This window comes from Pteropus alecto, unplaced genomic scaffold, assembly GCF_000325575.1.
Source record: "Pteropus alecto unplaced genomic scaffold, ASM32557v1 scaffold25, whole genome shotgun sequence".
In the NCBI taxonomy this organism is placed as follows: domain Eukaryota; kingdom Metazoa; phylum Chordata; class Mammalia; order Chiroptera; family Pteropodidae; genus Pteropus; species Pteropus alecto.
In genome coordinates, this window is record NW_006441955.1 from 30,573,181 (window position 1) to 30,587,397 (window position 14,217).

Here is a 14,217-nt window from a genome sequence, read left to right on the forward strand (position 1 = left end):
TTGGCAAAGAACCACAATTTGGGGGCAGGTAGAATGACTTTACACTTACTCTCTGTCCAATAGGACCTTTAGGACCTGATATTCCAACAATGCCAGTGGCTCCCTCAGGACCCTAGAAATATCAGAAAAAAACAAAAAGTCAAAATCTTTAGCTCTGTAGATACGCTTTTATCAATGAAATAATATACCAAAATACTAAGAATTGCCTTCTAAAAAATGGAATATGATAGTTAATGATATGCATCCTAAAGTATTTTGGAGGAATTGTACTTAGGTCTGCAATTTATTCTGAAATACACCAAAAATAGATTGAGAAAGGGAGAGATGGATAGATGGATATGTACATGATAAAGCAAGTTGAGTAAAATGTTAATGGTAGAATCTCAGTAATAGGTATATGGGTGTTCACTTATTCTTTCAACTTTGCTGTATGTTTGAAAATTTTCATAATAAAATGTTTGGGGAAAATGGAATGTGAGGGTAAAAGCAAACTATTCAATATAATTGCTAGAAAATATATAGCTACATAGGCTTTATAATTAACATATTCAAATCTCAAATATATAACTCTGTACCAACAGAAAATTTGCAGATTAAAAAAAAAGCCTAAGTCAGAGACCAAATATTGGTATTTCAACATCTTTTTCTTTCTAGATAGCTAGAAGACTAGCAGCAAATTATGTAAACATACTTTGGGACCTGGGAATCCTTGGAAACCTGTCAAACCGTGAACACCATGTTCTCCCTGCAATGTGAATAGACACAAAAATCATTATTGTGAATGGTGGCCTCCTCTATAAAGTAAGTGTTTAGTGAATGTCTGAGTTGGCACATACAGGCTGCCCTTTCAGGCCGGGCTCTCCACATGGTCCTTGATCACCTTGTGCTCCCCGGTGACCTCTTTTACCTTGAATTCCAGGTTGACCAGGTAGCCCCTGTTCACCCTATGGACAGGATGAGAAAAATGATCTTGACTTTTGAACATATTGGCTTTTAAATTGGTTCATCCTTAGCCATACTACAAGGCACTGAGGAATCAAATTCGGCATGATGATTCTCCTCACCAATATTTTCCACATAAGTAATATTTGATTATAATAAACAAGAAGTGTGGCAGTGGGAAAGAAAATTCCAGAGACTGCACTCCTAAGTGTGGAAAGAGGAAGGAAAGGGGCACCTACAAAACTAGGAGGAAAATATTGGGGTTACAGAGAGGATGGTGAGGGTTTGGTGTGTGTGTTTATATGTGATGAAACTTGTATTTTATTTGAACTGATATTATTTTGCTGTGTTTTCTTTATCATACAGAGATATCGGCTACCTGACACCAGAAACAAAGCAGTCTCCTGAAATGTAAACCTTAGTTTTTGCCACAATTATCTTTTCGATTCTATCATTAAATGTTCATTATCCCTTTCCTAAGGTATAAGCCCTTTGATAGAAGCCTTCTTTAGCCCCTAAAATTTCACTGTAAAGATATATTTAATCACCATTATTTTATTTTTAAAAGTCAATTCTATTTATTTATTTATTTATTTAATTTTTTGAAATGAGAGTAGCAACATCTTTCACACCATTTCTAAAAGTAAACTTAGGAATCAGATGGAGTTTAGAGGTATGTTAATGGAAACATAATGCTTAGTAGACTTTGATCAGTCTTTAAGATTAGCAAATTATCATTTCTGTCTTGAGAAAAGATACAGCTTTGGGACTTGACAAATGAGGATTCTTTTTATTGCAGATTCACTAGTAAGAGGAAGGGATCTTTCTTAATTCTCTTCCTAGTTTTAACATTTGCTCAGTCACCTTGAAGATAGAAATACTCATGGTATAAACATTAACAGAAGGCTCAAATTGTAAACAGTAAGTAACTTGGTCATCATTTTCAGTTTACCTCTGTGAGTCAGAATATCCGAAAATTCTTTAGAAGTGTAACTGTGAAAACCAAATTCAGAGCAAATAATAATGAGGGTGCCAGTGTCATAATCCTAGGTTTTTATGAAACAGCTTTCGGCACTGGAATAATGGTCTTTGTTGTCTGGGTCAATTCTGCATTGAGATAATTCTAAGAGAGGTTTGTTTGGAAAGCCTGCTGACGTGACAATACTCTATGCAATGAATGTTAATGCAAGATTTGATTACTATCAATCACTCTGGCTCTACGAAATAATTTGTACTCATCAGATTTATTAACTTGTTGGTTATGTTCAGACTTAGAGGCACAGAAAGCATACTTGAGAAAGTAGGTACTTGAAAGTAAATAAAATTTTCCTGCTTTAGAGGAAAAGGTGGATGACGGAGAAGGAAGAAAAATCAAAATGAGTCAAAGAGCATTTTTCAAAGCATCACCAGTTCTGGGTTAACAAGTTGTTTTGGCAAATAACATGTACTGTAGCTATCATGGGAGATGGATATCTTAAGGCCATATACTTTCCTTTCCTCCTAATGTGTTTCTATCATTAGCTAAATAATAATACTGCTCATCTATCAGAACAAAATATTAAAGTACCTTTGGGCCTAGTGTTCCTGGGCTTCCTGGCAGGCCTGATGAACCCTTTGCTCCTTGAGGACCTGGAGACCCAGCCACTCCTGTTTTTCCTGGGCTGCCTCTGATGCCCTAAATAACATAGATAAGAAATGAAAACTGAGGCAGTTCCTAAAAATCCATTCTGAGGACTCAATAAATGTAGGAGGGGTTGGTGTTTTGAAAGGCTGTTGTTGACACACTGGCCAGGTTTGGGAGTTATCCTGGGCTTCTTTCTCAAATAAGTGAAATGCTTAAATAATGTTTTATTTCACCTAAAATCTCTAATTATAGTTAATTTAATAATCTTTGGTTTTTAAAATCAAAATATTGAGGCAGTACAAAATATACCAGTACTTATTGACTTAAGTAGACTATGTGTGAAGTATGTTTGTTGTATTCTAACTTTTTGTATTATATTCTGGTGTACATGACAACTCTAATAACTAATTAATGTCTCCTTAAAAGGAATAATATTCTGATAGATGTCAACTAAACTTATTCTGGTGCTCATTTCTCAAAATATACATAAATTGAATCATTATGCTGTATACCTGAAACTAATATAATGTTATATGTCAATTATATCTCAATAAAAAGGAGGAATAATCTATTTCTGAATCACACATGATTCCAGAACATTTACTACAAACGGTTTCATTGGCAATAAAGTTGAATAAGCAAGCAGTATTTCCTCAAAGTCAAATCCTAAAATAAGATTGGAGAACTATGATTTACAAGCCAAAATCCAATCCATTACTCATTTTTGTAGAGCTCATGAGCTGAGAATAGTTTTTCCATTTCTATGTTTTGAAAAAAATCAAAGGCGTAAAAATTATATGAAATTGTAATTTCAGTTTTATTGGAACACAGCCATGTTATTTCACTTATGGATCATATATGGACATTTTGCACCCAAGGCAGAGATGATAGTTGTGGCAGAGACTGTATATGGCACTTACTGCTTTGAACTGCTGCTTGCTGCACTGCAAATTGCAGTGATAAAGATATAACTTGACAGTGTTTCAGGTAGAACATATGCTGACTTACTGTGACATTTTATTTTATTTATTTTAGTACCAGTGCATATTGGTCATGTCAAAGCAACAACAACAACAAAAAAGTAGACTTGGAATGCTGTGTTTTTAAAGCACAGTGAAATGCAGATTATCTTCTTATCAAATTAGATGTCAAAGCTTTGTGTTTATTCTGCAATGACACTAGAGCTATGCTAAAAAAGAAAATACAATATATGTCAACGTTATCAGTTCAAACGTTTGACACAATATTCTCATGTCACAGGAATGTGACAATTAGAAAAATTAGGACATTTAAAATTAAGTATTTTATCACAACAGAATTTCTTCACAAAAAGGTGAAAATGGAGTTGCAACTAAAGTGAGTTTCTAAGTGGTACATTTCTTAGCCCAGCAAGAAAAGTCATTTATTGATAGTGACTTAATTAAAATGTGCAGCAAAAATAAACCTGTTTAAGATTGTTAGCCTATTGGCAAGAACAGTTGCTTAAAATGTTGAGGACATCGGAGCAGCATTAATAGTCAATTTAAAAAAAGGAAAATGTTTTTGAGTGGTTTTCCTTGCCTCTTGATGAATTGAAAGGTTTCAATAAGTAGTTCCCCCTTTTCCAAGGGGGATTCATTCTAATACACCAAGTGGATACCTGAAACCACAGATAGTACTGAACCCTATATATAGTATGTTTTCTCCTATACATACATACTTATGATGAAGTTTAATTTATAAATTAGCCACAGTAAGAGATTAACAACAATAACCAAAAATAGAACAATTATAGCAACATAGTATAATAAAAATTATGTGAATGTTGTTTCAAAATATCTTATTGTACGGTACTCGCCTTCTCACTTTTTAAAAGAAGCATTTTATAGCTTCTCTTTGGCATATCCAAATTGCCACATCACTATTCTTGTGCTTTGGAACTATCGTTAAGGAAAATAAGGGTTACTTGAACACAAGCACTACCATAATCAACAGCCAATCTGATAACTGAGATAGCTACCGTGACCGATGGGTGGGTATATAGTGAGGAGACACTGGACACGAAGATGATTCATGTACTGGATGGGATGGAACAGATAGTGTGAGATTTCATCACAATACTCAGAATGGCATGCAATTTAAAACTTAAAATTGTTTATTTCTCAAATTTTCCATTTGATATTTTTGGACTGCAGTTGACTGTGGATAACAGAAAGTGAAACCATGGATAAAGGGGGGGCTGCTGTATACTATTCAGTTGTTAATCTGAGTACCAAGTGATGAAGAATTAACCTGTATGGATATTTTGTGAAGAATATAGGTTAGAATATTTTTGAAGAAGTTAAAAACACTAAATAGTACAACCTGAAGTGAAATCTGTTAAGGTCTTATAAAACTGATAGCAACGAACCAAAAAAAGACTTATTGGACAAATTTACAAAACTTGTGAAAATGTAAGGTGTTTACCATGAGGAAAACACGTGAATCTAGCATGTGTTATTAAACCAGTAGAGTCAACAGTGAACTCTACTGACTCTCGTAAATTTAATATTCATTAGCTCTGTGAATTTTTTTGTCAAAATAGAAACTGAATATCCTGACTATAATGTAGTAGTTTTATGGCTTACCAGGGAGAAAATTTAATTGAGATATTTTTGAGACTGAGATTGAAATTTTTTTGAATGAGAAAAATCATCCTTGACCTTTATTATTGAATGAAAAACTGCTTTAGAAATTAGATTTTGCTGCAGACTTTATAATATTTAATAATGAATGCAACCTAAAATTGCAAGGCAAGACAATGCTTACATGTGAAACATATACTGTAGTAAAGTCATTTTGTAAAAATTAATGTGTGAATCACAAGTAATGTCAACTAAATTTATATACTTCCTGTGTTGTCAAAAATTAAAACAGTAAGTGAGACCTCCATTTCCACACAAATTTGCAGTGGGTAGATTTTTCTGAGCTCAAACATTTCGGCAACATTTTTTAGACCTAGATGCAAGAAATTTCTATATTTCAAAATTCATTTAACTGTGCAATTGAAGAGTTTCCACCTAACCTTCAATAGGAAATGAATAATCTACAATGTAAATATATATGCTAGAAGCCAAATATCAAGAAAAGATCTAATAGAAGTTTATAAATCCCTTGAAAGCAGTAAATATTTTCAATTAAAATTACATGTTTATGAATTCCAGTATTTGGCTATATCTATCTATGTGAACAAAATTTCCAAAGATTAAATTTGTAAAATATGCAAAATCTCATCACAGGTCGGAATTACCAGATGAAAAGAAAATTCTGATGATTGGAAACTGTAATAAGCTAAATCTTATCCCACTCCAAAAGAATTCTATTTTTTTTTCTCAGTAGGCTTGTATTACAACAGATTATACTAATTTATAATAATTACTTTCTCTCTTGCTACATAAATTCTTAAGTAATATCATTGAGTTTGCTTTTTGCCCTGGAAAGAGAAAAATAGTTACTAATATTTACAGAATAATTTTGCTGACTCTTGTTCTAAGAGATAACTGCTACTTTCTGACTTGATTCTTGGGATACTAAATTGGGTTATGCAATTGTTCTTTTGTGCATTCTATAAATATTTGTTGAATATCATCTATGTGTATGGAAGTTTACCATGGGAAGCCCTGTGGGTAATACAAATACAGTTTTTGTTTTCAAGAAGTTTAAAATTAAGTGAAAAAGATAGAATGTAATATATAAATAATTATAATTAAGGCAGAAATATAAAAAAATTGCTGTATGAGAAAAGAGATATAAAGTAAATAATATAGAAGTTCTGAGGGGGAAGTTATCTTTGATGCTAATTGGAAAAAGAAAATACTGAGAAGGTAGGGTGGATTATAAGATAAAGATATTGCCCTTAAAGTTATAAATGTGGTAGGAGAGATGATCTGCTCAAGATGGGCTGGAGTCATTTCTGTAGAAGGCTTGGTTATGAAAATAGGATTTAAAAGATAAAGCCAATTTTGAATTTAATACTAAAGCATCCCCCCGCATCCGCCCCATACTATTTCCTCTACACTATATCATCAGATATCTTTTTATTCTTTAACTATGGTAAAAAAGAATTCAATATATTTTTAAAATTACCTTTTCTAAATAGATTTTCTTTCTTCATGACCACAAAACTCACTAAAATAATGAATAGCATGTATTTTATATCACTAAGTGCTTACAAGGAGAAATCTATCACCTATAGTAATGGTCCCCAGCCTTTTTGGCACCATGGACTGGTGCTCCTATGAGAACCTAATGCCTAATGATATGAGGTAGAGCTGCGGTGGTGATGCTGGCACCGGGGAGCGGCTGCAAATACAAATGAAACTTCGCTTGCTTGCTTGCCACTCACCTCCTGCTGTGTGACTTGGTTCCTAACAGGCCACAGACCAACACCAGTTTGCGGCCCGGGAGTTGGGGATCCCTGATCTATAGGATATAGGTTCACATTCCTTAGCTTGACCTTTAAATTTTTTTGGTTCCAATCTACAATGACTATTTTATCTCTTACTATTTCTCTGTATAAATAGCTCTTCTATTTGTAAGGAACCATTATGACATCAAAGTCCTTACAGATGGAGGGAGGACGGGAGGAGGAATAAAAGAGAGGAGGGAGAGAGGGAAGGGGAAAGGGAGAAAGGGAGGGAGGGAGGGAGAGGGAGAGAGAGAGAGATAGAATTAAGCAATGGGCTCACATAGTAGGTTGCCTAGTGAGGAAATCAGCAGCCCCACAGCTCTCACTCATGGGACGATGAAAGAGAGAGAGAAAGAATTCAAAAATCCACATTGGGGCAGAGAAGAAAACATAGGTACTAAACTCATGAACCTTGGATTTAGAGAGGGTTTTATGAATTTAATCTCAAAGGCAAGGGAAGTAAAAGCAAAAACAAATGAATAGGACTATATCAAACTAAAAAGCTCTGTACAACAAAAGAAACCATCAACAAGAGAAAGAGTCGACCATCTGAATGGGAGAGTATATTTGCAGACAACACCTCCGATAAGGGCCTAATTTCGAAAATATATAAAAAACTCATACAACTCAACAGTAAAAAAAACAATTTGATTAAAAAATGGGCGGAGGACCTGAACAGGCACTTCTCTCAAGAAAACATAAAAATGACCAACACATATGAAAAGAGGCTCAACTTTACTAGCTATTAGGTAAATGCAAATCAAAACCACAATGAGATACTATCTCACATCTGTTAAAATTACTATTATTAACAGGACAAATAATAATAACAAGTGTTGGAAAAGTTGTGGGGGAAAAGGAACCCGCCTACACTGCTGATGGGAACATAAATTGGTACAGCCACTATGGAAAATAGTATGGAGGTTTTTCACAAAACTAAGAATAGGATTACCATGTGACTCAGCAATCCCACTTCTGGTTATTTACCCCCAAAACTTGAAAAGATTTATCCACAAAGATATATGCACCCCAATGTTCATAGCAGCATTATTCATAGTGACCAAGGCATGGAAACAACAGAAATGTCCATCAATAGATGATTGGATAAAGAAGACATGGGACATATAGGCAATGGAATATTACTCAGCCATAAGAAAAGATGAAATACTGCTGCCATTTGAGACAACATGAATGGATCTTGAGATTAGCATGCTATGTGAAATAAGTCAGACAGAAAAAATTGAGGACCATATAATTTCACTCATATGTGAGACATAAAACTGAAAGTAACATGACAAACAAACAGAGACTCATGGACATGGACAGTGGATTAGTGGTTACCAGAGGGAAGGGGGAGGGGGGAGGTAGAAAGGGTAAAAGTGGTCAAATATTGGTGATGGAAGAAAATCTAACTTTGGGTGGTGAACACACAATGCAATATATATAAAACATATTGTTGATGTGTACACTTGAAACCTATTTGATTTTATTAACCAATGTCACCCCAATAATTTTAATTAAAAAAAAAAGAAAGAAAAACAAAGAAAAACAATCACTGGAGCTAAGGGAGAAAAAAATCTACATTGTGGATTTAGGATTTAGAATTAGAGTGGTGTGTTCTTGCACCTTATCCTAAATACATTAACCTACTCTATTTCTTTCATCTTGCTTCTTATTATGTGTTTTACATTGATTTATTTAATTTGGTCTGTGAGCCTCTTGGTTCATATCTCAGGAATATATTATCTGGCAGTGTACTTTCCATATAAATGATGAGAACCCCAGAGTCATGAGATGGTGCCATTTTAGAGCCTATCAATGAAAATGAATGCAAATCCAGTCATAATCATCTGAGATTTTGGGATATAAAATTTCAAAAATGATTAGAAAAGATATAGGTGCTATATCAGTGGCCAGGTTTCTAACAGGAATATGACTTTTTGGAAAAGGCAAGTTTTAAAATCAAAATTCTGATAAATAGCACCCTCTTCAAAAAAAAAAAGACAGGTGAAAGAACTAAGGAAACCAATGGCTTGCAGAGAAAGCAGATTGTAAAAGATCATATATAAAATGTGGAAAGAAGGGCATGTAAGCAAGGAACAATACAAATAGACTTAGACCATAAAAGTAGCTCCAGATTTATACTATGTGGAAAGTTAAGTAACAGAATGTAGATCAGTGTAAATACACAGGCACACACATATATGTACACACACATATATATATGTGCACACATATATAGATGTATTTGATGCCATAGGGAGAGGACATATAGCACATGACAGATTATGCTAGATAATTTTAGGATACCTCAACATTCCAGAATTCTAAAATAGTACCACTTCATCTCACTTTACTTGTAACTTTAGGCAATTTTTGAGACCTTTATTCTCTAACAGAAAAAAACATCTTTCATGTGATACATGGACAATTGACATTCGGATACTGTTGAACACTCCTGAAGTCAAAAGGTATTTTTAGTTGAGAATTATAAGGACCATAAGACTAGTCTTTAAGATTAACTGTATACTAGAAACTATTTTACTTACAGTGTTATCAGACAATTAATATAGCACAATGAACATGCTCCAAGTCATTCACTGTTCATGTTGGTTTCTTAGAGAGAAATTTGAGGACAGTAGCAGAGTGTTCTGTACAAAGTTCCAAATAATGTTTCATACAAGTAGAGAACAAACATTTTTTATTATGAATACACAGATGGATGAGTAATTGCTTTCAAGAGAAACAGATGTTAATCCCTAGGCATTCTTTCTAATGTTTTAAAAATTATTTGACTAAAACCCGTCAGCGAAGGGTAGGTCATACAAATTTTAAAATATAAATAAAATCACAGTTACTACTAATTTGTTCAGAAATTCTGAAACCAATCATCAGTTTACCCAAGTCTTAAAAAAGTTAATCGAATGATAAGAGTACATGACATATCATGGCTGGAGATTTCATTATCCTCGGATAGGAGCCAAACTGCCTGCTTAAATTGTTGTTGTTGTTGTTTTTAATTTACATATAATATTGTGTAAGTTTATGTTTATAATGTGTTAGTTTAATACATTTATATATTGCAATATGATTACTACAGTAGTGCTAGCTAATATCTTTATCATGTTACATTATTTATTATTTCTTTTTTGTGTTGAGAACAGTTAAGATTTAGTCTCTGAACATCTTTGAAGTTTATAATTCAGTATTGTTGACTATAACTACTATGTTGTTTTTTAGATCTCCAGAACTTATTTATCTACTGGTTGTAAATTTGTACCCGTAAATTAGTTTTGAACTCTGCAGGAAAGTGTCAATTTTGACAAGACTGAAACTGATGGCTGCTTAAGGCTTGGGATTCTAAGAAAACATACACTTGGCTCAGTAATGACAATGACAATAACAACATCATCGACAACAACAGCATCAACAACAAACGTTACTTTTATTGATTGTCTTCTATGGATCAGAAACTAAAATGGCAGTATGGCTCAATTGTTTTATTTAATCGGTTGTCAGTTAAGGAAGGAAATGGAGTTGCCTTTATTTTGATTTCTCTATGGAGAAAGAGGGAATAATTTAAGAATAAATCTGCCTTTATTCTGGAACTCAATGGAAATATCTGGGAAGGAATATGGGGTGACATGTACACATATAGAAGACAGACACAGAGACAGATTTTGGAACAATGAAGACTCATTTAAATATAATAGTAGAACATAGCAAAGAGAATGTCACCATGTTTGTTATTTCACAGGCCCCTTAGTTTAGCTGCCTTATTCTCATTAGGATTGAAACTAGTGTATTAAGAAGAAAAAAATTGTTTATTACAGGCAACAATATAAACTCATATTTTAAAGAAAATTAGCAGAGGAAAATTATGTTGAGTAAAATGATAAGTATTTTTAATGTTAATTCGATTGATTTTTAAACAGAATGATAAATTTAAAATTACACTGAGCTTCAAATTAGTTGATGTTTTTCTTTTAAATACTACCCTTGAAAACTACTAGGAAAATAGTTGTTTCCTTTCCCTGCTGCCAAGTACTCTCTGTGCTCACAGCATCATGTTGGTCTAGTTATTTACTGTGTGAGAATATAGCAATTAAAATTAATTTACCTTGTACAGTACAAAAAAATGACTATGATGCCCTGAAGTTTTTTTTTTTTTACATTACGCAACATATATACCGCATTTTTGGTTAAGCAAGCAAACCAATGAGTTATAAAAGTAATACTTTGCTTCCTTTACTCCAAGCTACTAAAAACACTTCTGTTTAAGTAGGAATTTCTCATTTTATTTGGTTTACTAAATATATCCCTCCTAGGAAAGAACCGGCTGTTTAAAAATGTGTGGGATAGTAATTATTAGGTGATTATATGCAAGGCTACATTATATATAAATAAGGTAGCATTTATAACTTTTCCTGCAGTGCCAATCATAAGTAATGTGGCCAAATGCTAGAAATAAGATTTATAAATGCACTGTATACTAAAGTTAGGAGGTAACTTTAGTTTTGAATCTCTAAACATATTAAAGCTTATGGAACACAGAGCAGAGTCAAGGCAAGTCTTAAGGTAGTAAAGATAGGTTTGCTTGACTTAGGTCTGTTTCCAGGAGTATACAAAACTAACTCTTATTCAGCCTTAATGAATATAGGCATTTCAACATTATATTACCTCATAGAAATTATTTACACATTTCTATTAGAACAACTGGTTGTTTATCAACCCTGCAATAAGGACACTGCAAATGCCACTATAATACTGGACAAAATGAGTGTATTGTATGACATCTCCTTTACCCAGGTCTCAATCCATAATCACAGGACTACTGGGGACTGAAAGGATATTTCATCTATACTTTGGTTTTTAGACATGTCTAGGCTCACATCACTCTGGAAAACAAAATGTCCATACTCTATTTCAAAAAAAACCCCAAATCTATCCATACTATCTTATTCGATCCTCCGTTAATCCTGTGAATATGTCAAACTCTTTCTGACTGCAGGTTTTTTTCATTTCGGCTCTTCCTATGGCATTTCTTCCCTGGCTCAGTCTTACCTTTAGTCTTCAGATGAAGTATAATCTTCTCAGTGAGGCCTCCATAGCCTGCTTCATCTATAATCTGTTTCTCATTATGCTCTATCTCAAAACTCTATCGATTATATTCACAGAACTTAACCACAATTTGGAATTAACTAATTTATTTATTTATAGATTCTTATCTAATTATTTGGTTGATCCATATTAAATAGTGACTTTTTTAGGGGAGGGTCAAAAAGAGTCAAATGTCAGCAATTTTTTGCTGTTCCATGTATGTTTCATGAGGGCAGTTCTTTGCCAATCTTGCTCACTGTTATATAAGGAATATTTGTTGAATGAATAAATGTTAGCTTAATCATCAATATTTAATATGATTAAAAGATAGTAACTCATTAAGTCCATGCAGTATACTAAAAATTTCACAAAAACCTTATGAATTAGGTATTATTGTACTCATTTTATAGACGATGCTTAAGATGTTAAGTAGCTAACACATCTTAATTTTAAAATCAGGTCCCCCAAATCATAGTTATATACAAGAACGTTCATTCTTCAAATATTTACTGAGCTTCTTCTATGGGCTTGACACTGTGCTAGGTCTAGAGATACAGAGATAAATAAAACACAATCCCAATTCTATAGGAGTTTACAATCTCTTGGGAGAGAAAGACGTGAAGATAAGTAATTAGCAACCATATGATCCATGCTCTGTGGAAGCAGTGTACAGAGTGTACAGAAGTTCACAGCAGACATGCTTCACTCTGACTGTAGAGTAAGGAAGAGTGCCTGAAAGGAAGTAACAGTTCAATTTAGTCTTGAAAGATCAAAAAGTTGTTCATCCTAAGGTTAGAGAGAAGGGCAGAATATTAATTTTATACATATTCACCACCTGTCTGACATACAGTAAGCATTTAATAATCGTTAGCTGTTATTATAGCTGAAATGCACATGAGAAGAGTAGAATATAAGACTGGATATGTAAACAATGGCCAGATCATGAAGGAACAACATTCCACAAAGAGTATGAACTTGATTGTATTGGGAGTCCTTGAAGATTCAACTAGGAAAGTTAATCCTTTAGCAAATATTTCATTTGGTTGCTAATCAGCAAAATTGACTAAGTTTCATCCACTTTGAAAGAGTTCCTTATGAATAGAAAATGGGCCAAAACAAACAGCAGGGGTAAGAAGAGGGAAAAAGTAGTAATCAGGATTAGCCATAACTGGATAATCAACCCCTTGCTGATCAAGAGTTGATAGGATTTGTTGAATGGAGGTATGGTCAATGCAGGTATGTTTCTTTTTTCAAAATACTGCGAGAAAGAAATGTATCTTCTTAGAAACATAAGTTTCTTTAGTGTGACTAGCTCACAGACTAGAGAACACACAGCCCAGACAGGTGGCAGGGCTGCTGATGTTTCAAATAGAACCTCCCATGGTGATCCTGCTACTCTACACTTGGATTATGAGTGGGCTGATGAAGTGTGTTTTTCCTTCTTATACTGAACACAAACCACAAGTGGAAAATAAAACTTTCAATGTTCTTTTCGGACAAGCATCTCATTTTGGACAACACTTAAGTCTATGTTCACCTGACAAACTGCAAAGTCAAGATTGAAAGGACTTGATTTGTCCTAAATCAAATTGTTAGTTTTGTTTCTTTCTCTCCTTCCCAATAACCAATTTTACTAGTTGCAGCAATAAAAAATAAAAAGACTGGTATGCCTTCATTTTGATGACAAGTGGATTTATGATCTTTGCAGGGATAAGTTGTTTTCCTTTTTCATAAATGATTGAGGCACTATGCTTGTACAGAAGTCCAACTCAATGAAAACAGCATGTAGACTCATTTACTGCAGATGTGCTAAGTTGACTAGTCTCAAAACACTCATTTGTACAGAAGAAAATTCACATAGGCAACTGTGAGCCTCCCCAATACTGTCCTTCAGTTATAGTCATGTGACCTTAAAAAAACATTGAAACACAGAGTAAATATGCCAGGAATTCTTTAAACTCCTTGGCCACATCAAAAAAAACACAAAGAACTTTTTTTGTTTGTTTAGGAAAATCAGGCAGTTGCATAATGCTAGAAATCCTAGAATAAATATTTTTCTCAGTGGAAAATTCCAGCAGTCTTTAAAGGTAAGCCAAAAAACCCAATGGTGCCATGATAAAAAAAA

General features: G+C 33.6%; 1 protein-coding gene across 2 annotated transcripts in view; it reads right to left on the reverse strand.

Moving 5' to 3' along the window:
- COL24A1 (collagen type XXIV alpha 1 chain) overlaps window positions 1-14,217 on the reverse strand; it is a 287,223-nt gene that overhangs the window by 38,882 nt on the left and 234,124 nt on the right. For both annotated transcript variants that reach the window (XM_025052104.1, XM_025052103.1), the window contains exons 48-51: window positions 2,510-2,617; window positions 837-944; window positions 692-745; window positions 50-112 (exon numbers count right to left, since the gene is read on the reverse strand). In XM_025052104.1, the coding sequence (XP_024907872.1) occupies window positions 50-112; window positions 692-745; window positions 837-944; window positions 2,510-2,617 (333 nt within the window). The remainder of the gene's footprint in view (window positions 1-49; window positions 113-691; window positions 746-836; window positions 945-2,509; window positions 2,618-14,217) is intronic.